This window comes from Hyla sarda, chromosome 3 (genome assembly GCF_029499605.1).
Source record: "Hyla sarda isolate aHylSar1 chromosome 3, aHylSar1.hap1, whole genome shotgun sequence".
In the NCBI taxonomy this organism is placed as follows: domain Eukaryota; kingdom Metazoa; phylum Chordata; class Amphibia; order Anura; family Hylidae; genus Hyla; species Hyla sarda.
The window spans coordinates 335,367,145-335,393,225 of record NC_079191.1 but is presented as its reverse complement, the minus strand read 5'-3'; the positions used below and the strand labels follow the sequence as shown (position 1 = coordinate 335,393,225).

Below are 26,081 nucleotides of genomic sequence, written 5' to 3'. Positions count from 1 at the left end.
GATGCTATGGACTGGCCCACCTGTTCCCCAGACCTGAATCCGATTGAGCACATCTGGGACATCATGTCTCACTCCATCCACCAACGCCACGTTGCACCACAGACTATCCAGGAGTTGGCGGATGGTTTAGTCCAGGTCCGGGGAGGACATCCCTAGGGATAACATCCGCCACCTCATCAGGAGCATGCCCAAGCGTTGTAGGGAGGTCATAAAGGCACGTGGAGGCCACACACACTACTGAGCCTCATTTTGACTTGTTTAAAGTACATTACATCAAAGTTGGATCAGCCTGTAGTGCGATTTTCCACTTTGATTGTTGATCAATTTGATTTCCATTGATCATTTTTGTGTGATTTTGTTGTCAGCATATTGTAAAGACGAAAGTATTTCATAAGATTAGTTCATTCATTCAGATCTAGGATGTGTTATCTTAGTGTTGCCTTTATTATTTTGAGCAGTGTACTTCATGAGAAAATTTTATTTCCTTTATATATAAATCATGGCTTAAAAAAGCATGGCTTTGTCCAAGCTGAAGCACAGGCATGGACCAAGTCAAGTAAGTGAGGGTGGGCTAGCACTTCTCTGTATTCTAAGACAGGAGAGAGCACAGAGGAGTCCTATCGGACAGGAGAGAGCACAGAGGAGTCCTATCAGACAGGAGAGAGCACAGAGGAGTCCTATCAGACAGGAGAGAGCACAGAGGAGTCCTATCAGACAAGAGAGAGCACAGAGGAGTACTATCAGACAGGAGAGAGCACAGAGGAGTGCTAGCTCACCCTCACTTATTGGACTTAGGCCATGCCTGTGCTTCAGCTTGGACAAAGCCATGATTTTTATAAGCTATGATTTCTATAAAAAGGAATGAAAATTTTCTTATTAAGTATACTAGGAAGGTAAATGTTTTGCCGAGATGTACAACAAATAAAAAGTTTTTGAATCTGGCAGTGTCCATTTAAGGGTCTATTTACACGTACGGTATTCTGAACAGATTTGATGCACAGGATTTCAAGTTGTGTTCAGTTTACATTTAAATCTGCAACTGAAAATCCTTCACGTCAAATCTGCATAGAATACTGTATGTGTGAACAGACCATAAGCCTTCCAGTATTTATCAGCTGCTGTATGCTACAGAAGAAATTGCATAGATTTTTTCCAGTCTGACCACAGTGCTCTCTGCTGCCACCTCTGTACGAGTCTGTAATTGTCCCCTATTGGCATTTATTCCTGCTTTGCACACAGTCCTGACACAGAAAGACATCTCAGCAGAGAGCACTGTGGTCAGACTGGAAAAAATCTATGCAATTTCCTCTTTGTGCAGCCCCCAACATTCTGTGCCGGGTGCTGCCTCCGAGACCAAGACGTGACGTCACGCCATGCCCCATGTGACGTCACACCACACCCCTCCATTCATGTCTATGGGAGGGGGCGTGGCGTACGCCACGCCCCCTCATAGACATGAATGGAGGGGTGTAGGGTGACGTCATGAGGGGGCATGGTGTGACGTCGCGTCTTGGAAACAGTGCCCGGCACAGAATGCCGGGGGCTGCACAGGGATCGCAGGAATCCCAACGGGGGGGGGGGGACCCCTGCGATCAGACATCTTATCCCCTACCCTTTGGATATGGGATAAGATGTATATAGCCTTAATACCCCTTTAAGAATAACATTTCACTATGATAGAACTTGTCATGTGTCCGGCCATTGTACCTTCTCCATTTAACAGCAATGTCAAACATATCTCTCCACTGCATAAGCCTGGTTTTTCCATTAATTCGCACTTTAGAGTTCATCCATGTCTTCTGGACAGCTTGCATGACTTCAAGAGCTGCCAGCCCCATAGCTGCAAGAAAGACAATCTTTTGAAAGATAACATAGACATCCAAAGTAAGGCTTTCCTTCTTGTCCTGTCCCTGTTTGAGGTGTGTGCACGCCTCACCAAATGAAATATTAGTTTGTTGTCAATATATGAGAATACATATTTACTGACACAAGCTGCAAAAAGCTGTACACTGCTAGTCCTGCTCTCAGCTGGTACAACTGTGTGCAGACTAGACAATGCTCTGTGAGTTATAGCATGGGTTAGCAAGATTTGCTTAGATCCATTTCTTGCGTTTAGGGCAGGTGTAGATTATTTGCTTTCTGTCAGTGAATGCAAATCTGCTCTTAGCTGTTGTATTTATTAAGAAAAATGAAAGCAGTTTCTAAGAGAGCACAACACTTCCAAGTATGGGAATTAAGGAAAAATAAGATAAGGAAGGATGCTGTAAAACGTGTGCGTTCCGACACAGATGGCAATGTCTGCCATTTGCAATAACATGCTTTCAATAGAAATGGACACTATGAAATGCATACGTTCCCCTGTGGTGGCGCTGCAGGGAAATTGAACACTTCCCCATAGATTACAGGAATTTCTGGGGTCCCAGCAGGGGAACAGTTTGTGATCAGCTTAGTGTCAAAGGACAAGCTAAATTGGAATTGGTCAAAATGGACAACTTGACAAAATCTGGATACATACAGTAATGCCAATAAATGTTGTCACCCCTGAAATTTTCTCAAGTTTCTCACAGAAAAACAAGTTTTGCTATACACATGTTTATTCCCTTTGGGTGTATTGGAACGAAACCAAAAAAAAAAGGGAGGAAAAAAAGGAAATTGGACATAATGTCACACCAAACTCAAAAAAATGGTCTGGACAAAATTATTGGCACCTTTTCAAAATTGTGGAAAAAAGGAGATTTTTATGCTTACCGTAAAATCACTTTCTCAAAGGATCCATTGGGGGAGACAGACCATGGGTATATGCTGCTGTCTCTAGGAGGTGACACTATGGCTACAAGAAAAGTCGGCTCCTCCCAGCAGGGTATACACGCCTACAGGCACCTGAGGTAATCAGTTTTAGTCCCAGAGCAATAGAAGACCGACAGGTCAAGAGAAAAACCACAAACTGTCCGAGCAACCAGAAGAAAAAGATAACTGAACACACCCTCGGACAGATAACTGAAATCGGAAGACCAAAAAAAGGGTGGGAGCTGTGTCCCCCAATTGATCCTTCGAGAAAGATTTTACGGTAAGTATAAAAATCTCCTTTTCTCTATCGGCTCTATTGGGGGACTCAGATCATGGGATGTACCAAAGCTGTCCCTTGGGTGGGTAAGGAATCAGACGGGTGGACGGTTGGACCACCGCCGCCTGCAACGTCTTACGACCCAGAGTAGCATCAGCTGAAGCGAAGGTATGAATCTGGTAGCACATAGAGAAAGAGTGCAAAGATGACCATGCGGACGCCGTACAGAACTGCAAGGCCGAAGCCACGTAGCGGAGAGCCCAAGATGCCCCGAAAAATGGGTGGAATGAGCCAAAACCCTGAAGGGTGGGATCTTCCCCTTGCCGCGGTAAGCTCCCGAAATGGTTATCCTGTCCGACGACCACAACAGGTAGTGGAACAAACGCTTCCAGGGATCAGAAGGGGCCGGACAAAAGGACAGTAGGACGATGTCCTCATTGAGAGGAAAAAGTCAAAACCATATCAGGTATGAAGGATGGACCTGGACGGAAAACAAAACAACTTGTCCTGGTATACAACCAGGAAGGGAGAACGGCAGGAGAGAGCTGCCAGCTCTGACACCCTCCTAACAGAGGGAAGAGCAATAAGGAACGCCACCTTCCGGGGAAGGAGGCGAAGAGATATGTCCCCGAGAGGTTCAAAAGGGGGGCCTTGCAGGGCATCTAAGACCAAGTGCAAGTCCAAAGGGAAAAAAGGGGGCTGATAAGAAGGGGCAGCTTGTGCCACTCCCTGAACTAGATTCGGACATTATAATTGAACGCCAGAGGACGTTGAAAAAGAATGGAAACGGACGAACCTTTGACCCCTAAGGGAGCTGAAAGCCAACCACGACCGGAGAAAAAAGGCCGAGTCTCACACCAACAGAAATAAGACCGCCAAGTATGGTGGTAAATCTTTGCAGAGGAAGGCTTGTGAGCCTTCAGCATGGTGATAACCACTGATATAGGAGGTCTGGGCGATAGGGAAGGTGCAGCGGTAAGTCGTTCAGGAGCCTGACCACGACGACGTACCATGCCCGCCGGAGCAAGTCGGGGCCACGAGAATGGCGGGAACGCCCTCTGCTGTGAGTTTCCTCAGGACCCCGAAAAGAGAGGAAGGGGAGGAAACAGATAGATAAGGTAGGGCAAAGCCCGACCAATAAACAGATAAAGGTAGGGCAAAGCCCGACCAAGAGAGAGGAACGCTTTGGCTGTGGCAGGACGTGCAGAGGTCCACGCCTGGAGCGCCCCAGAGGTTGCAGATCACTGCAAACACCTCCGGATGTAGGGACCACTCACCTTGGACGGCTGAGGACTGGCTGAGAAAGACCACATCCCAGAGACGCCCGGAATGAAGATGGCTGAGATGGCCGGAAACCTGAGTTCCGCCCAGAAGGGAATTTCCCAAGAAGCAAGCAAAGAAAGAATTGCCCTATGCCCCAATATGTTGAAGGGCAAAAGGGCTTCTTGGGGGACCAAGGCCCCAGAACGACCGGCCCTTGAAAACACCTCCCCAGCCCGACAGACTGGCAGGGAGGGACAGGAAGGAACACCCCTGAAAAAGCAGGTGGGGGGGGGGGGGGAACGACAAGACTGTCAAGAGAGAACGATCTTGTGGTCGAGAGACAATGGAGACCTGTCCCACCAGAAGAGAATCACCAGTTGAAGAGGTCTGTGATGAAACTGGGCAAATGGCACGGCCTCCATGGCCGCCGCTAACCGACCCAGGACATCCATGCAAAAGCGAATGGAAACTGGAGCTCCAGGAGAGCGGTTAGACTTGTCCCGACTGACCATCCAACCGAAGTGAGACAAGGTCTGGAAGTTGAGACTAAGACTCTCCCGGACCTGGGCCCTGGCTGGAGCTCTGATCAGGAGGTCGTCCAAGTAAGGAATCACGGAAACAACTGTTGTCCGTAAAAGGGCTATCACAGGTGCCAGGACTTTGGTAAAGGTCCGCGGAGAAGTGGTCAGACCGAAATGGGGAGCCACAATAGAAAATGACCGTCCGGAACTGCAAAGCGGAGGTACCGATGATGACCGGGAAACAATGAGATGTGGAGGCAGGCATCCTTGATGTCCATCGAGGAACAAAAATTCCCCATGAACCAAGGACGGCAGCACCGAACGGAGAGACTCCATTCGGGATGAAAGCAGAAGATGCTGGCTGAGATACTCAATAACCAAGATTGGGCGAACAGAAACGCCTTTCTTGGGGACCACAAAGAGGTTGGAATAAACCTCGAAAATGTTCCCCTGAAGGAACCGGGACAATTACTCCCTGGATAAAAAAGGAACTGGATCCTGAATGTGCTTGGTCCAGGCATCCCAGATGTAAGAGGCGACCAGCCACCCAAGAAAGGTCGGCGGGTGGTGGGCAATCCTTCAGACCAAGGAAGGCCTACGGGTGCCTGATGGGGCCGCAAAACGGCCAGAACGGATAGCCAACCTCCGGGAGGGACAGGTCCAGAAGGAGGGAGCCCTCTTCCCGTGAAGGCGCCCGGCTGGACCCTTTGTTGGTACCCTTTGGTGGCACCAAAGGTCCGCAGAACCTGAAGGAGGACTTACGATGGAAAGCGGTCCTGTGAGCCTTATCCAGAGGTAATAAAGAACTCTTTTCCGCCCGTCGCCTCACTTCCTGAAGGCGGCGCCCACATTCCAGGCTTTAAGCCACATGGAGGGACGGTGGCTACCAAGTAGCTTGTGGCACAGGCAGCACAGTGGCTGCGCATGGAAGCAGAACACAGAAAATCTCCAGCTGCGGAGCATCGGAGAGCTAGATTAAATAAATCCTCCAGAGGGATCTTGAAGACTACCCTGGCGGAGGTGGGAGACCATACTGAAAGGGCCCTTGACACTCAGGCCGAAGCAAAAGCAGGAAGATCCTGCTGTCTAAAATGCAGAGTTTGCCAAAGTCTCCACCTTCATGTCCGCTGGATCCTTGAAGGCAGCCGCATCAGCCAACGGCCAGGTAGGCGCCTTAGAGAGGTGGGAGACCGGCAGATCCACAGTTGGAGAGGAGGTCCACCGAGCAATGAGGTCCTTGGCGAAAGGATACCGCGCTTGAACCATCTTTGTTTCCTGAAACTTCTTGTCAGGGTGCCTCCAGGTGGATACCAGCAGGGCATAAAATTCAGCGTGAGAGCTGAAGGTCTTGGGTGCCGGTTGGGCACGAAAAAAGGAGACTTCTGGAGCCACGTCCGAAGTTCCTGGGTCCTTTAGATGGAAGGTGTCTCTTATGGCCGAAACCAATGAGTACACCACATCAGGCATCCGTGCGTTCCTTTGATTCGGAGGCCGAATTAGAAACCTCATCCACAAGTTCTCCAGGTGAATGGGAATGAGGTGAGGCAGCCCTGGAAGAGGTCGGGCACGATGAGAGGAAACTTCTGGACCACGTCTGAAGTTCCTAGGTCCTTTAGATGGAAGGTGTCTCTTATGGCCGAAACCAATGAGTACACCACATCAGGCATATCCGTGCAGTCCTCTGAGTCGGAGGCCGAAACAGAAACCTCATCCACAAGTTCTCCAGGTGAATGGGAACGAGGTGAGGCAGCCCTGGAAGTTCCTGGGTCCTTTAGCTGGAAGGTGTCTCTTATGGCCGAGACCAATAAGTGCACCATGTCCGACATATCCGTGCGGTCCTCTGAAACAGAGGCCGACTCGGAACTTCATCCACAAGTTCTCCAGGTGAATGGGAACATGTGAGGCTGCCCTGGAAGAGGGGGAGACTGACCAGGTAGGCGGGTCTGGAGAGCCAGAGCGGCGACCATGGGAGCGTCCTCTAGGGGAGCGACGCTTGCTACAGGGCGGAGTAATGGGGCGATGCCTGTGAGGGGAGTGCTCGTGCCTGCCAGAAGACTCTGATGATGAGTCAGATGAAAAACACCCCTATGACGCTGCAAGAGCGTCAGTATAGGGGGAGAGCAGGACCCTCTGGAGGGCCTCTCCAATGCAGTCACCACATAACGGGAGACCTTAGTTAAACCACAGCACTGTAACACTCTGTCCCACCCCCGGACTCGACCGCACCTGAGGAAAAAAGGGGGAAAAATACTCACCTCAGTCAGAAGAACTTCCCTCATGAAGTCTTCCTATGAAGTCTTCAGCCAGCATTGTCACCTGCAGCAAGCCAAGCTCAAAGCGAGGCGAGCAGGGTGGTAGGGGGACCCGGACCCTTGAGGGACAACCCCAGGCGCTGACCGCTGGCGAGAGGGGGTTAACAGTACATCCATGATGCCTGCCCCCTCAATCGCAATGGGGAAACAGTGAACCGCAGTACCTGAGTCCCCACCTGAAAACAGGAAAGAAAACGGAATAAAAAAAATTAACACATCCCTAAATCTAGGAAAATAATAAAACATAAGACCTGGTCTGGAGAGAACTCCAGACCATGTCCACCTCCTTAGACATGAAGCTAAAACTGATTACCTCAGGTGCCTGTGGGCAGGTACACCCTGCTGGCAGGAGCCGACTTTTCTTGTTGCCATAGTGTCAAGCCTCCTAGAGACAGCAGCGTGTCCCCCAATGGAGCCGATAGAGAAATAAGATTGTTTAAAGCATGTGCTGGTCCTTTAAACTCACCTGGGGGAAGTAACAGGTGTGGGCAATATAAAAATTACACCTGAAAGCAGATAAAAAGGAGAGAAGTTCACTTAATCTTTGCATTGTGTGTCTGTGTGTGCCACACTAAGCATGGACAACAAAAAGAGGAGAAGAGAACTGTCTGAGGACTTGAGAACCAAAATTGTGGAAAAATATCAACAATCTCAAGGTTACAAGTCCATCTCCAGAGATCTAGATTTGCCTTTGTCCACAGTGAGCAACATTATCAAGAAGTTTCCATCCCATGGCACTGTAGCTAATCTCCCAGGGCGTGGACGGAAGAGAAAAATTTATGAAAAGGTGTCAACGCAGGATAGTCCGGATGGTGGATAAGCAGCCCCAAACAAGTTCCAAAGATATTCAAGCTGTCCTGCAGGCTCAGGGAGCATCAGTGTCAGCACGAACCAACAGTCAACATTTAAATGAAATTAAACGCTATGGCAGGAGACCCAGGAGGACCCCTCTGCTGACACAGAGACATAAAAAAACAAGACTACATTTTGCCAAAATTAACTTGAGTAAGCCAAAATCCTTCCGGGAAAACGTATTGTGAACAGATGAGACCAAGATACAGCTTTTTAGTAAAGCACATCATTCTACTGTTTACCGAAAACAGAATGAGACCTACAAAGTAAAGAATACAGTACCTACAGTGAAATATGGTGGAGGTTCAATATTGTTTTGCTGCTTCTGGCACTGGGTGCCTTGAATGTGTGCAAGGCATCATGAAATCTGAGGATTACCAACGGATTTTGGGTCGCACTGTACAACCCAGTGTAAGAAAGCTGGGTTTGCGTCCAAGATCTTGGGTTTTCCAGCAGGACAATGACCCAAAAACATATGTCAAAAAGCATCCAGAAATGGATGGCAACAAAGCCCTGGAGAGTTCTGAGGTGGCTAGAAATGAGTCCAGATCTAAATCCCATTGAACACCTGTGGAGAGATCTTAAAATTGCTGTTGGGAAAAGGCGCCCTTCCAATACGAGAGACCTGGAGCAGTTTGCAAAGGAAGAGTGGTCCAACATTCTGTCTGAGAGGTGTAAGAAGCTTATTGATGGTTATGGGAAGTGACTGATTTCAGTTATTTTTTTTCCAAAGGGTGTGCTACCAAGAGGGGTACTCCGCTGCTCAGCGTTTGGAAAAACTGTTCCGAACGCTGGAGCCGGCGCTAGGAACTCGTGACGTCATAGCCCCACCCCTTATGACATCACACCCCACCCCCTCAATGCAAGTCTATGGGAGGGCGCGTGACAGTCAAGCAGCGGAGTACCCCTTTAACCCCTTAAGGACCCTTGACGTACGCGTACGTCATGACACCCTGGTACTTAAGGACCCATGACGTACGCATACGCCATGGAGAATTCCGGCCCCCGGCCGGGTGGGGATCGGACCGGGATGCTTGCTGAAATCATTCAGCAGGCATCCCGTGCAAACACCCAGGGGAGTCATCAGACCCCCCCCCATGTCGGCGATCGCGGCAAATCGCAAGTGAATTCACACTTGCGATTTGCGCGATTCCGGGTCTGTGGTGACCCGGAATATAAGGGGATCGCCGTTGTCTAAGACACCCACGATCCCCCTGAAGGGATAGGAGTAAGGTGGCAGGGGTTCCACCCCTCCTATCCCTGCTATTGGTGGTCTAGACGCAACCACCAATAGCAGATCGGGGGTGGGGGGGGTCAACTTTCGTTTTCCCTGTCCTGCCCACCCACAATAGGCGGGGCAGGAAGGGGAAACGACGGGGACTGACGCCGAAGATCCACTTACCCATCCAGGCGGGCGTCGGAGGCAGCGGGCGACGGAGATCGGCGGGCGGCGATGTCGGGCGGCTGGATCGTACGGATGCCGGTGAGTTGCCTAGCAACATCTGGAGGGTACAGTTTGAGACCACTATACAGTGGTCTCTAACTGTAGCCCTCCAGATGTTGCAAAACTACTACTCCCAGCATGCCCAGACAGCTGTTTGGGCATGCTGGAATATGTAGTTTTGCAACAGCTGGAGGGCTACAGTTAGAGACCACTATACAGTGGTTTCTAACTGTAGCCCTCCAGATCTCGCAAAACTACAACTCCTAGCATGCCCGAACAGCTGTTTGCTGTCTGGGCATGCTGGGATTTGTAGTTTTGCAACAGCTGGAGGACCACAGTTTGGAGATCACTGAGGCCCTCGAGATGTTGCAAAACTGCAAATGCCAGCATGCCCAAACAGCAAACAGCTGTCTCGGCATGCTGGGAGTTGTAGTTGTGTACCTCCAGCTATTGCATAACTGCATCTCCCAGCATGCCCTTCGGCGATCAGTACATGCTGGGAGTTGTAGTTTTGCAACAGCTGGCGGCACAATGGTTGGAAAATACTGAGTTAGGTAACAGAACCTAACTGAAGGTTTTCCAACCAGTGTGCCTCCAGCTGTTGCAAAAGTACAACTCCCAGCATGCACGTCTGTCAGTACATGCTGGGAGTTGTAGTTTTGAAACAGCTGGATGTTTGCCCCCCCATGTGAACGTACAGGGTGCATCCACACAGGCAGGTTTACAGTAAGTTTCCTGCTTCAAGTTTGGGCTGCGGCAAATTTTTCGCCGCAGCGCAAACTCCTAGCGGGAAACTCATCGTAACATGCCAGTGCGAATGTACCCTAAAAACACTACACTACCACATAATAAAGGGTAAAACACAACATATACACCCCCTTACACTGACCCCCCAATAAAAATTAAAAATGTATTGTATGGCAGTGTTTCCAAAATGGATCCTCCAACTCCCAGCATTTCCGGACAGCCACTGACTGTCCAGGCATGCTGGGAATTTAGCAACAGCTGGAGGCACCCTGTTTGGGAATCACTGGCGTAGAATACCGCTATGTCCACCCCTATGCAATCCCTAATTTAGTCCTCAAATGCGCATGGCGCTCTCTCATTTCGGAGCCCTGTCGTATCTCAAGGAAACAGTTTAGGGCCACATATGGGGTATTTCCGTACTCGGGAGAAATTGCACTGCAAATTTTGGGGGGGCTTTTTCTCCTTTTACCCCTTATGAAAAGGAAAAGTTGGGGGCTACACCAGCTTGTTAGTGTAAAAAACTAAAACATTTTACACTAACATGCTGGTGTTGCCCCATACTTTTTGTTTTCACAAGCGTTAAAAGGAAAAAAAGACCCCCAAAATTTGTAATGCAATTTCTCCTGAGTACGGAAATACCCCAGATGTGGGCGTAAAATGCTCTGCGGGCGCACAACAAGGCTCAGGAGAGAGAGCGCACTATGTACATTTGAATAATAAATTGGTGATTTGCACGGGTGGCTGATTTTACAGCGGTTCTGCCATAAACGCAAAAAAAGAAATACCCACATGTGACCCCATTTTGGAAACTACATCCCTCACGGAATGTAACAAGGGGTATAGTGCCCCTTAAAACCCCACAGGTGTTTAATGAAAATTCTTCAAAGTTGGATAGAAAAATGAAAAATAAATAATTTTCTTTTCACTATCATGCTGGTGTTACCCAAAATTTTTCATTTTCACAAGGAAAAATAGGAAAAAAGCCCCCCAAAATTTGTAACCCCATTTCTTCTGAGTAAGAACATACCCCATATGTGGATGTAAAGTGCTCTGCTGGCGCACTACAATGCTCAGAAGAGAAGGAGCACCATTGGGATTTTGAAGAGAAAATTTGTCCGGAATTGAAGGCCACGTGTGTTTACAAAGCCCCCATAGAGCCAGAACAATGGACCTCCCCCACATGACCCCATTTTGGAAACTACACCCCTCATGTAATATAATAAGGGGTACATTGAGCATTTACGCCCCACAGGTGTCTGACAGATTTTTGGAACAGTGGTCCGTGAAAATGAAAAATTTTATTTTTCATTTGCACAGCCCACTGTTCCAAAGATCTGTCAAACGCCAGTGGGGTGTAAATACTCACTGCACCCCTTATTAAATTCTGTGAGGGGTGTAGTTTCCAAAATGGGGTCACATGTGGGGGGGTTCCACTGTTCTGGCACCACGGAGGGCTTTGTAAACGCACATGGCCCCCGACTTCTATTCCAAACGAATTCTGTCACCAAAAGCTCAATGGCTCCTCCTCTTCTGAAAATTGTAGTGTGCCAGCAGAGCATTTGACATCCACAAATTGGGTATTTCCATACTCAGAAGAGATGGGGTTACAAATTTTGGGGGTAATTTTTTATTATTACCCCTTGTAAAAATGTAAAATTTGGGGGAAAACTAGCATTTTAGTGAAAACAATTTTTTTTTTCCATTTACACATCCGACTAACAAAAAGTCGTCAAACACGTGTGAGGTGTTAAGGCTCACTGTACCCCTTGTTGCGTTCCTTGAGGGGTGTAGTTTCCAAAATAGTATGCCATGTGGGTTTATTTTTTCCTGGCACCATAGGGGCACCGTAAATGCGACATGCCCTCCAAAAACCATTTTAGCAAAATTCGCTTTTCAAAAGCCAAATGTGACTCCTTCTCTTCTGAGCATTGTAGTGCGCCAGTAGAGCACTTGACGTCCACACATGGGGTATTTCCATACTCAGAAGAGATAGGATTACAAATTTTGGGGGGCATTTTGTCCTATTTTCAAGCATTTTAGTGAAAAAAAAAAAAATAATAATTTAGAAATCCAACTTTAACGAAAAGTCGTCAAACACATGTGGGGTGTTAAGGCTCACTGGACCCCTTGTTACGTGCCTTGAGGGGTGTAGTTTCCAAAACAGTATGCCATGTGTTTTTTTTTTTTTTCTGTTCTGGCACCATAGGGGCTTCCTAAATGCGACATGCCCCACAAAAACCATTTCAGAAAAACTCACTCTCCAAAATCCCACTGTCACTCCTTCCCTTCTGAGCCCTCTAGTGAACCGCCGAACACTTGACATACACATGAGGTATTTCCTTACTCGAGAGAAATTGGGTTACACATTTTAGGAAGATTTCTCTCCTTTTACCCCTTGTAAAAACTCAAGAACATGCCAGTGTAAAAAATGAAGATTTTGAATTTTCTCCATCAATTTGCTGCTATTCCTGTTAAACACCTAAAGGGTTAACAAACCTTTTGAATGTCATTTTGAATACTTTGAGGGGTGCAGTTTTTATAATGAGGTCATTTGTGGGGTATGTCGAATAAGAAGGCCCTTCAAATCCACTTCAAAACAGAACTGGTCCCTGAAAAATTTCGATTTTGAAAATTGTGTGAAAAATTGGAAAATTGCTGCTATACTTTGAAGCCCTCTGATGTCTTCCAAAAGTAAAAACATGTCAACTTCATGATGCAATCATAAAGTAGACATGTTGTGTATGTGAATCAATATACAATTTATTTGGAATATTCATTTTCCTTATACGCAGAGAGCTTCAAAGTTAAAAAAATGCAAAATTTTCTATTTTTGTCATCAAATTTTGGAATTTTTACACCAAGAAACGATGCACGTATCGACAAAATTTTACCACTAACATAAAGTAGAATATGTCACGAAAAAACAATCTTAGAATCAGAATGAAAGGTAAAAGCATCCCAGTGTTATTAATGCTTAAAGTGACAGTGGTCAGATGTGTAAAAAATGGCCGGGTCCAACAGTGAAAATTGGCTGGGTCCTTAAGGGGTTAAGGGTGCCAATAATTTTGTCCAGCTCATTTTTGGAGTTTGGTGTGACATTATGTCCAGTTAGCTTTTTTTCCCTCCTTTTTTGGTTTAGTTCCAATACACACAAAGGGAATAAACATGTGTACAGCTAAACATGTGTTTTATGTGTTTCATTTTATTGAAAAATGTCAGGGGTACCAACATTTACGGCCATGACTGTATATCAGATGTCAATCAGCTGATCACTTACTTTTCAGCCATCCCCACATATCTACAATGCAGTGCCCATGAAAGACTACAAAAAGAAAAAAAAGAAAAAAAGAGAAAAAAAAAAAAAAAGGGGGAAAAGCAATAATAATGTCAATATGCAAAGAGCAACATGTACTGGAAATAATAATTCCTATTCCAGATACGCTATCACATAACATATACCTGTTTTTATACACTACCTCTGTGGATTCTTTTGTTCGGTAGAAATCCAGATGTTTCGTACTGCATTAAAGCCCCTAAGCGATCTGCTACACAAATGAGTTCTTGTATTTCTGGTTTGTAGCTATCAAAATTCTGAGGCAAAACATCCCTGAAAAGATGGAAGCTGAAGTTAGAGTTTTTCCCTTATTTAAAGTGTACCCGCCGCTTTAAAATCTTTTGACATGTCCTAGAACAGTGTTTCCCAACCATGGTGCCTCCAGATGCTGCAAAACTACAACTCCAAACATGCCTGGACAACCTTTGGCTGTCCGGGCATGCTGAGAGTTGTAGTTTTGCAACACCTGGAGGCACTCTGGTTGGGAAACACTGTACTAGAGCCATGCCAAAAGTTTTGATTGGTCAGGGTCTGAGTGTCTGAGACAATCCCATAGACTTACATTGTAAGTTTGTCTCACTTAGCGCACTCTTCTTCCCCTCAGACCTCGACAAATCAAAACTATTGACGTGTCTCTACAAGATGTCAAAAGGTTTTTTTTTGTTTTTTGTTTTTTTAAAGGTAACAGAGACCATTTAATAATCTACCTTTCTTTAGCTAGACCGGGGAAAAGCAAAAGGTGTGAAGAGCACATAACTGCTCAGAAAGACCATTAATAAAAATAAGAATAGAGGACAACTCCATAGGATTGAGGTAATGAGTGGTCAGACCTCCATCTGCCAGAATAATGTTTCATCATATCCATTTCTGGTAAACTGATTTTTTTCCTTGCATATTACAAGGGTCCAGTAGCCATTAATGTTCGGTGAATCTTCCTTTAATCTTGTGCAAGAATCATACTATGTATGGCCGGCCAGTGTTGTTGGCAGGTGGCCAGAATGTAATCCAATAAAAGTCACTGGCAGAACAGCTCTTCTTGTGTGTTAAGGACATATGACAATAGGAAGCTGCACTGATTTCCTGTTTTACAAACATAAATGGTTTTCATACCTAAATGTTTAACTCTTTCCTGCGCTGAATAAAAACTGATAAATGTCCTCTGATCACAGGTTAAGCATAGCAGTGTCCCACGTTCTCAGATCTAATCCTGCCCAGCCCGCCTTAATTGAGCACTCTCAATAAAACAAATTTTTGCTATAGCACTCCTTATGGTAAATAAAAAATCTTTCTACCGTATACTTTGTTAAAAAAAAAACAAAAAAAAAACATTTTCTATGTTTTGTGTTAAAAAAAAAGGCTGCCACTAGGTGTCTCCCTACTTGTCCAGAGCACATTTCCCCCCCCCCCCCCATCTTTTGCACAGATTTTGGACTCCTGCTGGCCTGGCAGAAGTCCAAAATCAAGAAACACTGCGGTCGGCGTGTGCAGCCTTAGCCAATCATAGCTCATCTCACACTAAACTGCTCTGGGCTGTGTAGCGGAGTGGGGGAGGAACTTCTCCCCTGTATGGCTTCAGATGATGTCACAGCCTGCTGGGGAACGCCCCTTCCCAGTCTGTGAATCTGACTGAGCAGAAAATACAGAGCAATATCAAGGTAGAAAACTAAAAAACATAATACAAATAAAGGCAGGGGGTGGTTTATCATGATGGGGGCAGTGAACTAAGAGGATTATAAAATTTAACAAGATTATGAGAGGTACTCTTTAACCAATGTGGCTTTGGGTGATGCAGCAAGCACTTTGTAGCATCATCAGGTACCTGTACTATGTGCATCTACTCTCACGTGTATATATTGGAAAGGAATGAACCATTTGCAATATAGCCTGTGACTACCTAACCTACAAGATGTTAAACATTTGCATGAAGCTTTGCTGAGTTCTCATGTTATGTTATATTATGATACCAGCTAGTGAGGAACACCTCCTTTAATAATAATAATAATAATAATAATAATAATAATAAAAAATTAGCAACATTCCCTTGGCCCAAACTATGTTTCTGTAGTTTATTATAAAGTAAAATGTCCAACCATTAAAAGGAAGCAGTAAGCATTTACTTTATGTGTGGTTGGAGTCCTGGCTGTTCCTCGTAATCTTCTATGAGAAAAGGGAGATTTTTTGCCCAATGATCCTTGAAATTACCAGGAAGATCTGCATCAATATTATATTCTGTGACTGGAGTATCAAGATGGGAGTGCAAGTAACGGGAGTATTCTGTGAAATAGAGGAATCAAATAAAGGAATGTAACAAGAGCATTAACAAAATGTAAAGGAAGCTCCACTTCAGACAACCTTTTTTACAGCATTGGATGATGGGTATTATACAGTCAGGGAGTGTGTATATGAAGACATAAGTGTGTCTCCAGGTAAAACACTCACATTCCCTGACTGTATAATCACGGCCATCACTCACATTGATTCCCATTATAAAAATTACAGCGTACCTGTCATTTGACTAAACTTTCGCCATGCTTTCCAGACAAAATAATTGGTACTTATTTAAGACTTCTATATCAAGAAAATCTAAAATATCAAACCAGAAGCCTTCACAGATCTATCAGAAGACTACTACAAAAACTGACCATATGGGGGGAGATTTATCAAAACCTGTGCAGAGGAAGAGTGGTGCAGTTGCCCATAGCAACCAATCAGATTGCTTCTTTCATTTTCCACAGGCCTCTAAAGAGGCCTGTGGAAAATGAAAGAAGCAATCTGATTGGTTGCTATGGGCAACTGCACTACTCTTCCTCTGCACAGGTTTTGATAAATCTCCCCCATGGTCTTTTATGCTGGTATTTCATTTTGTCATTACTTTCTATAGGTTAGTTTTTATACTTTATGACTTTCCAATAAAGTTGAACATTTGATAATCTGTCAATGACAAGGTCCCATAAGTGCTGAAATTTTTGAATATTGAAGAATATATTTAACATTTATGTTAAACTCCAATTTTAATAAAACATGCAATGCATCCAGTACTATAGATAACATTTGAGCGGTGGATTCATAATTTTTTTTTTGGAATGAAGCATAGTCCTCATGATGCTTACCTCTTAAGTACTTCACCTTCAAATATTCCTGACTTGCCTTCTGACCAGGCATTGGATCATTTAACATAACTTTAGTCTGAGCTTTAATTCCTTCATAGAAGTGGCCCATAGAGACATGGCTGAGCCCTTTCACGTACTGGCACACTTCATTATACGGCTCCAGCTGAAGACATCTCTGGAAGAGAAAAGCAATCGTAAAGGTAGCTTTTATGGACCTCTTAGTAACTTTGACCTGTGTTTTCAATTCTGCATATACAAACAGAAACAATTCAGACTAAAATATACATAGAGCTTAATAAAATCTGAAAAAGTGTAATAAAAGCAAAAAAAATAATAAAGGTTACCATGTTTTTAAATATATATATATATATATAAATAAAAACAATACAAGGTCAAAGCATGAAAGACCCCTAAATAATGATAATAGTAGGTGGTCTCTGGGTATCAGGAGAAAGCAGAGCTACTGAATGTTTTTTTTTTTTTTTTAGCTCTGTATATACTAAAGAACATGGAGTATCTGACGCAGGCCAGTTTTGGTAACACAAGTTACCATCATCATGTAATGAACTGGCTTAACCCCTTCCTGGTAAGGGACATACGCATATGTCCTATCTGCAGGTACGTTCATGCAATTGGACTTATGCATACATCCTGATGATCTTCTGCTCTACACAAAGTACTGCAGGAGAGATCAGCGGCTCGACCTGGCTATCACAGCTGGGATCCCGCCACAGCTGCAGAGACATATCAAGCCGGTCTTGGTAGTGTTAACACCATAGATGCCATGGTCAATACTAAGTACAGCATCTATAAGATTGACAGTGGGAGAGGGCTCCCCCTGAACCGCATCAGGTCCCCCCAATAGTCATCATGGAAGCAGAAGGCCAGCTCATGGCCTCCTGTCTGCCAAGTACAGAAGCCTGTGAGGTCTAGCCATAGGATGGATCTCACAGGCTGAATGTCAGTGATGTACGGACAGTTATGCTATGCTGAAGTACAGATATAATGCAGTACAGTATAACGGGTAAAAAAAGGAAAAAGTATAAAACAAAAAAAAAGTTTTTCAATAAAGTGTAAAAAAAAAAAAATATATATATATATTTGTTTTTAAAGGGGTACTCCGGTGCTTACACATCTTATCCCCTATCCAAAGGATAGCTATCACGCCCCCTCCCGTAGTCTTGCATTGAGGGGCGGAGCGTGATGTTACACGCCGCCGGCCTTGCGGTTGACCGTAATCAGTCCCAGAGCGAAAACGCTCCGGGGATTGATTACAAACGGGGTGCCGCATGCATGATTACGGGCGTCACCAGCTGCGGGACCCCCACGATCAGGCATCTTATCCCCTATCCTTTGGATAGGGGATAAGATGTGTAAGCACCAGAGAACCCCTTTAATACTGCTTTCCAAATAAGGAACTGTAGTATGAAAAAAAATTTAAAAAATAAACACCCCATAACCTATACATAATAGGTATTGCCACATTCATAATGACTTGTAGTATACTGTGAATATACAAAAAAAAAAAAAAAAAAAAAAAAAGAATGTGAATGCCATGTGAGAATTGGTCCAAATTGGTCTAATTTTGGATAAAAAAAATTTATCAAAGGGTAGCATTAAAATTTTGTTAACAAGGTGGCATGTATATTGGTACCAAAACAAAACAAAAAAGAACAGCTCATCCCGCAAAAAAATAAATAAATAAAAAAAAGTTACAAAATGAGGTTGGACAAAATAAAACATTTTGACTGTCAGAACATGGCAAAACAAAAGGATTTCATTGTGAAATGAAAAAAAAGAACATTAAAACCTATAATTGTACCGATCCACAGAATAAAGATATCGGGAGAGATTTAACAAAATCTGTGCAGAGGAAAAACTGACTAGTTGCCCATAGCAACGAATCTGATTGCTTATTTCATTTTGAAAAATGAAAGAAGCAATCTGATTGGTTGCTATGGCCAACTGGTCAAGTTTTCCTCTGCACAGGTTTTGATAAATTTCCCTCATCATCATTTATAGAAGAAAAAGCCAAAAATATAAAAAATTTCACAAAAAACATGCACGTATGAAAAAAATTTACCACTTCTATACATGGCAATAAGTCACGAAAAAAAGAATTGCTTCCCTCAGTAAAAGCATTCCAAAGTTATTACCACTTAAGGATTTTTCAAATCTGACATCTCTTTAAGGGGTAATGTAGATATGGTTTAAGATACATTAACAAGTCAATATAAGCAAAGCTTTAGGACGAGATGGATTACACCCAAGAGTTCTTAGAGAACTCAGTTCAGTAATTCCTGTACCCTTGTTCATAATATTTACAGATTCCCTGGTGTCTGGTTTTGTTCCAAGAAACCAGTGCACGGCAAATGTGGTGCTGATCTTCAAAAAGGGCTGTGTCTTCCCCAGGTAATTACAGACCGGTAAGCTTAACATCCATTAACATCCATAGTATTATAAGTGATAGCCAGCATGGGTTTACTAAGGATAGAAGTTGTCAAACCAACCTGATTTACTTCTATGATGAGTAGAAGCCTGGACAGAGGGGTTGCTGGATAGTGTTTTTTTGTTTTGCTTTGAGAAGAGCCATTTAAGTATTTAAATTGTTCCAAAAAAAAATGTTCCAAGTAGAACAAGGGGGCTCTCCCTCTGCTTGGAGAAAAAATGTTTAGGTGGAGATTTATCAAAACCTGTCTAGAGGAAAAGTTGCTGAGTTGCCCATAGCAACCAATCAGGTTCCTACTTCCATTTTGCAAAGGCCTTTTTAAACATGAAAGAAGCGATCTGATTAGTTGCTATGGGCAACGCAGCCACTCTTCCTCTCGGCAGGTTTTGATAAATATTCCCCCTTTGTCTTAGGAGGCATCAAGCCTTCAAGAACTGTGAATATTTAGAACAGTCTACCTGAGGAACTGGTCACAGTAAAAACAGTTGTTGGCTTCGAACAAAACAACATTAATGTGTATGTAGAAATATAGAATCACATCTCCTCCTCTTCCACCCATACCCTTTCCTCTCATTCATATCCTCTGTTCCTTGGTTGAACTTAACAGACATGTGTCTTTTTGCAACCGTACTATGTAAAAGGGGTTATCAGTATGAAGTATAGTGTTTTGGTGGTTAGCACTGTTGCCTGGCAGCAATGGGTTCAGGGTTTAAATCCCACCAAGGGCAACATCGTATGTTTTTCCTGTGAGAGTGCCTATGCCTAGGTATCCAAAACCTCTGTAGTATCTGTCAATCACTTATATTATCAATTAAACTATTTTCCAGGGGCACTAGAATTTAACAGAATTAAAGTGGTATTCCAATGAAAAAAATTATTTTTTCATATCAACTGGCTCCAGAAAGTTAAATAGATTTGTAAATTACTTCTATTAAAAAATCTTAATGTTCTTTTCTGTCTGACAACAGTGCTCTCTGCTGTCACCTCTATCTGTCTCAGGAACTGTCCGGAGCAGGAAAGGTTTGATAAGGGGATTTGTCCCTACTCTGGACAGTATCTGAGACAGCCAGAGGTGTCAGCAGAGAGCACTGTTGTCAGACAGAAAATAACAACTCAACTTCAACAGCTGATAAGTATTGGAAGGATTAAGATTGTTTAATAGAAGTAATTTACAAATCTGTTTAACTTTCTGGAGCCAGTTGATATGAAAAAAATCCAAAACTGTCTGGTTTAGCTTTTAATAACAAATCACATCACAGATTTCATATCCTACAAGACTCAGTAGTGTGGGTGTGTTTATTCGGCTGCACTCTGTATAGATAATGTCACAATTTGTTTTTGCAGGTATTAAGAAGCTGCCATTTTGAAGTCGGCCATTTTGAATCCAACTTTTGTTTTTTCAATAGGAAGAGGGTCATGTGACACATCAAACTTAATGGGAATTTCACAAGAAAAACAATGATGCGCTTGGTTTTAATGTAACTTTATTCTTACATGAGTCATGCCCCTTGTGTTGGATTGTCAATGCAACCCTCTTCTCCCACTCTTCACACACTGATAGCAACACCGCAGGAGAAATGCTAGCACAGGCTTCCAGTATCCGTAGTTTCAGGTGCTGCACGTCTCGTATCTTCACAGCATAGACAATTGCCTTCAGATGACCCCAAAGATAAAATTCTAAGGGGGTCAGATCGGGAGAACTTGGGGGCCATTCAACTGGATATGTGAAATTGCTACATGATGATGTGTTTCCCTCTTTATGCACTGGAGCTGGCACGTTCCGTGAGTTTTTCCAGCAAGATGGTGCACCACCACATTATGGGTGTCAGGTCCGAGCATTTCTAGATGAACAGTTTCCTGGAAAGTGGATTGGTCGTAGTGGGCCAGTTGAATGCCCCCCAAGGTCTCCCGATCTGACCCCCTTATACTTTTATCTTGGGGGTCATCTGAAGGCAATTGTCTATGCTGTGAAGATACGAGATGTGCAGCACCTGAAACTACGGATACTGGAAGCCTGTGCTAGCATTTCTCCTGCGGTGTTGCTATCAGTGTGTGAAGAGTGGGAGAAGAGGGTTGCATTGACAATCCAACACAATGGGCAGCACATTGAACACATTTTATAAGTGATCAGAAACTTGTAAATAACTCATGAAAGAATAAAGTTACGTTAAAACCAAGCACATCATTGTTTTTCTTGTGAAATTCCCAATAAGTTTTATGTGTCACATGACCCCCTTCCTATTGAAAAAACAAAAGTTGGATTCAAAATGGCCAACTTCAAAATGGCCGCCATGGTCACCACCCATCTTGAAAAGTTTCCCCCCCCCTCACATATACTAATGTGCCACAAACAAGAAGTTAATATCACCAACCATTCCCATTTTATTAAGGTGTATCCATATAAATGGCCCACCCTGTATATGATTTTAGGCTGGGCATTTTGGTGCATTGTGTGTGTGTGTTTTTTTCTCCCCATTTGTGTTTGTCTTAAAAACACTTCAAGTGTGAATTTAGTCTAAGAAAAAAAATATATATATATATTTTTTTTTTTTTTTCAACGGTAGGGTCACACACTGCAGATACACAGCAAATTTTATGCTGCTCAAAATCTGCTGCGCAGCGAAAAATACGCTGTGTATTCTTCTACCAGCACACACACCAAGCTACCAATGGCCACCCTGTGCAGTGAGGCTTTGATGGCGGCAGTGCGCTGACGTGACTATGTGCGAGCCCATCTCCAGATCTCACTGCACACACAGGGATTTCCCATTAAGCAGCGGATTTGGCACAACGCGAAATATACTGCGTATGCACTGTGTGTGACCCTACCCTAATGGTGGGTCGATATGCACATCCCTTATAAATATTTCTGTCATTAACAATGTTGAAACTGTGCAATTTATTACTTGTACAAACTTACCTTAAAGTTTGTCAGAGCCTCCTGTAGGCTGCCATGGTGGTAAAGCATTATCCCCCTCAACTGAAGTGTCTGCACATGATTCTGATTCAGCATCAGAGCTTTCTGGAAGTTCTCCATGGCTGCTTCAAAATTCCCAAGCTCTCTAGGATCAAACATGCAGAATATAAGACCACAATAGATACAAGTGATGATGATGCTCTTTAGGAGGATGCCATTTCTTCAATTATTATAGAATGAGATATAATACAAATGATATATCCCAGGTCCTACAGTAGTTCAGCATAATTATAGTAGTTTGATAATTATTTGACCTGTACCATAATTACTTAATAATGGGGGTTAATAAGATTAAAACCAGCTTCCTGTTCATTATCTGTACAGAAGCTCCATGAGAGCATCACATATACCAGTAATAACTAGAACATAATGGTTGTCCGTCTGACCACTGGCATGTGTATAATGTGCATCTGGAAGAGCAATAAAGCAAGAGAGAATTACCTGTAGGCCTGGCCAAGACTTTTATATGCCTCAATAAAATTTGACTTCTGCTTTAAGGCTTCCTTGAAAGTTTCAATAGCTTCCTGCAAATGAGAGTACCAAATAATAAAATATATACCTATAGTGAGATGCATGGAGAAAACTGTATATACAGTAGGTCAGGTCTCTTATACCATATATATAAATGTAAACATAAAAAATAAATGGCATGCAAAAGCTAAATTAAAAAGGTTTAAATAAAAAAAAATTCTTAACTATGTGCACACAATAACTTTCGCTTCCTGTTAAAGGGGCTGTTATATCTTTTAATTTTATCCCCTATCCACTGATCGAGCGCTGAGGCCCACCTCGACCTCAAGAATAGAGACCTGGTTTCCCATTAGAATGGAGCAGCAGGTCGCGCATGCACACCGCCGTTCCAATCATTCTCTATGGGAGCTGTCAGAAACAGCAAAACACTGTGCGGTTTTCGCGGCTCACAAAAGAATGAATGCAGTGGCACACACGTGCAACCCATCACTCAAATCATACTGGAGGACTGGGGTTTGGACGCCCTGTGATGAGGATAGGGGATACCCTTATAAGATGACACAACCCCTTTAAGTGTAGAAACAAAAATTTCTCCGCTCAGCCAGTTTGAGCTAAAGTGATTCAGATTGGTTTCATATCTGACCGTCTGCTGCGACATCTGTCTATATGACAATTTGGATTTCACATAACAGAAGTTACAAAAAAAATTATTAAACAGTAGATATATATTTCATTTATTTATATGGTGTCGTTCCCTTTGTGCCACTAAAACATGTTGCATTGTAACATAGACATGAATGCCGGACCTAAGCTTTCCCATCAGACCGGGTCACCTTCCTCACAGTTCAGTTCTCATTTTATCACATCTATTACATATATTCACACACACATATTATATTATATATATATATATATATATATATATATTCACATATATTACACACCGAGTAAGGGTCATAATGACATTACATTATAATTAAACAATAAATATACCGTAAATTATGATTTTACCAGAGTATTACCTTGAGCAGGCCTCGATGAAAGAACGTCAAACCTTTGTATAAAACGGCTATTGGCTGGTTTGGGTTTAATTCCAGGGACCGCTGAAAATCCTCATGTGCTGCTACATAATCCTGCCATGCAAAAAAGTGTATTAGAAATGTCTATTCAGTGCACACATAAAAAAAAAATGGGAATAAACAGAAATGAAGGACAGCAAAAAAAAAAGGCTTAGCTTTATCGGCTATTTCCTTGCCAATCTATTTCTATTTCAGTCATAAGTGTCAAAGCAGCGGGGACTGGCAAGTAGGGATCGACCGATTATCGGTTTGGCCGATATTATCGGCCGATAATCACGATTTTGGGCATTATCGGTATCGGCAATTACCTTGCCAATAAGCCGATAATGCCCCGCACCGCCCCCACCGCACCCCGAACCCGCCAAACCGCGTCGCACCCCCACACCGCACCGCCCCAGCCCCATTGCCTCCCCCATCCCTGGTATTATAATTACCTGTTCCCGGGGTCCACGCTACTTCTGGCTCCTGCTGCATCCTGCGTTACGCTGTGTGCAATGACGAGTGACGTGACGCAACGTGACGTCACCGTCAGTGCGCACAGTGACAGCTCAGGAGGACACCACCGGAGCCAGATGTAGAGTGGACCCCGGGAACAGGTAATTAAAAAACCAGGGATGGGGGAGGCAATGGGGCCGGGGCGGTGCGGTGGGGGGTGCGACGCGGTGCGGTGGGGCGGTAGGGGGTGGTGCGGCGGTGGGGGGAGCGGTGGCGGTGATAGGACTCAGGACCCAGGGACAGGCAGGGGGAGAGAAGCGGGTGGCGGCGGCGGTCTATGGCACCGCAAAAGCCACTGCAGTTCATTGATTTAAAGCGCCCGCTTTAAATCAATGATCTGCAGCGGTGTCGCGGGGGGATAAATAGCCGATAACTTATACCGATATTCCGGTATAAGTTATCGGCTATCGGCCCTAACCTCCACCAATTATCGGTATCGGCCCTAAAAAAACAATATCAGTCGATCCCTACTGGCAACTATTGAAAATATGGTACCAGCACTTTGTTTCAATGGGGTTTCTACCTCCCCATATGCAGTCCACACAAACATAAAAGGTCGTCAAGTAAGGATTCATAAAACCATAGTACAGGCATATTTTTGCACCTGTATTTTAGTCCCAAACTGAGCCACGGTGATCTGCAGTATGATGCTGACAGTTTGGGTTATCGGACCTATGGTTGTGCTAGGACTTGAGGCATTAATATAGGTGCAAATGTGCATGTATAATGCTTATGTAAATCCGGCATTAGGGCAAAAGCGTTCAAAGTTTTGTGAGGGACAACCATGTGTGGACGTATGTCCCAGGAATAGAGAGACTAGAGCTCCATTGTTCGCAAAGCTGACGGAAATCCTCCCACCAACACACGTCAAATCTGGAGAGGCCCAAACTTGCCAAGGAAATTGCTTACCAGATTTCTCCAAATGAATGAATTATGTAACCATTATAGTCATGATCCTACCTCAGATATAAAGTAAAGGGTACCACGGTGCCTATATAGCCGTGCTGAAGGCTGTAACTGAATAGCTCTAGTGAGGTCACTAAGTGCTTCACTAATCCGACCCAGTGGAGACAAAATCTGTAGGAGAAAAACAAAAAGAGGCTAATGCAACCTATGTAATACCAATTAAATCTACATACATGTATAAAAGCTAATAATATGGGTACTCTACATGCATATCAGAGCTTACCCCTCCCCAACTGTCTGTTCCATCAATTCTAAGGTATATAATCATCAAGGTCATACCCACAGGGCATCAGTGTGGTGTTTGGTGCATGAAGTAGAGGTTACATGGTTGTCATGTAATGTGTGGTAAAAACAACCAGACCTATTTAAAATCGCAGCATGCCCTGTGCCCTCAATGGTGCTGAAGTTCCTCGTTAATTTTAGCAACAAAAAAAAAAAAGTGTAAATGCATGTGTGTTCTCACACCCTAGTTAAGTAATTTAACAGGAAATGGCTTGGTGGACATTGTACTTCACATTTAGGTACAGGATGTCTGTGCAGGGAGCTTCAGTAGATGAAGTTGCCTGATAATGCTAAAGGGGTACTCCACTGCCCCAGCGTCCGGAACATTTAGTTACGAACAATGGGTGCGGGGGGGGGGGGTTGTGACTTCACGGCCACGCCCCCTCATGGCGGCCGTCACGCCCCCTCCCATAGACTTGCATTAAGGGTGACGTCACGAGAGACCCCTTTAAAGAAATCGTTTTTCCAACCGACTTTTTCTGTGTTTTAGAATGACATAACTAAAGCAGGACTCCTGCTTCACAACGGTGTTGAAACTAATAAAATAAAATAAAAGTTAAAACAGTACCTATAGTTATATAGGACATACACAATGCTGAAATCAGTGCCTGTCTGTACTTCATGCTACTCTCATATAGGAAATCTGTCAGCACATTCATGTACCCTTTAAGACAGCGTTTCCCAACCAGGGTGCCTTCAGATGTTGTAAAACTAC

At 44.0% G+C, this 26,081-nt stretch overlaps 1 protein-coding gene across 1 annotated transcript in view; it reads right to left on the bottom strand.

The window, feature by feature from the left end:
• The window catches only part of TTC13 (tetratricopeptide repeat domain 13), an 87,059-nt gene that overhangs the window by 28,370 nt on the left and 32,608 nt on the right, over positions 1-26,081 (bottom strand). The window contains exons 7-14 of the mRNA XM_056567365.1: positions 25,079-25,195; positions 23,567-23,677; positions 22,515-22,597; positions 22,017-22,158; positions 16,648-16,822; positions 15,655-15,811; positions 13,680-13,810; positions 1,708-1,840 (exon numbers count right to left, since the gene is read on the bottom strand). Coding sequence (XP_056423340.1) covers positions 1,708-1,840; positions 13,680-13,810; positions 15,655-15,811; positions 16,648-16,822; positions 22,017-22,158; positions 22,515-22,597; positions 23,567-23,677; positions 25,079-25,195 — 1,049 coding nt within the window. The remainder of the gene's footprint in view (positions 1-1,707; positions 1,841-13,679; positions 13,811-15,654; positions 15,812-16,647; positions 16,823-22,016; positions 22,159-22,514; positions 22,598-23,566; positions 23,678-25,078; positions 25,196-26,081) is intronic.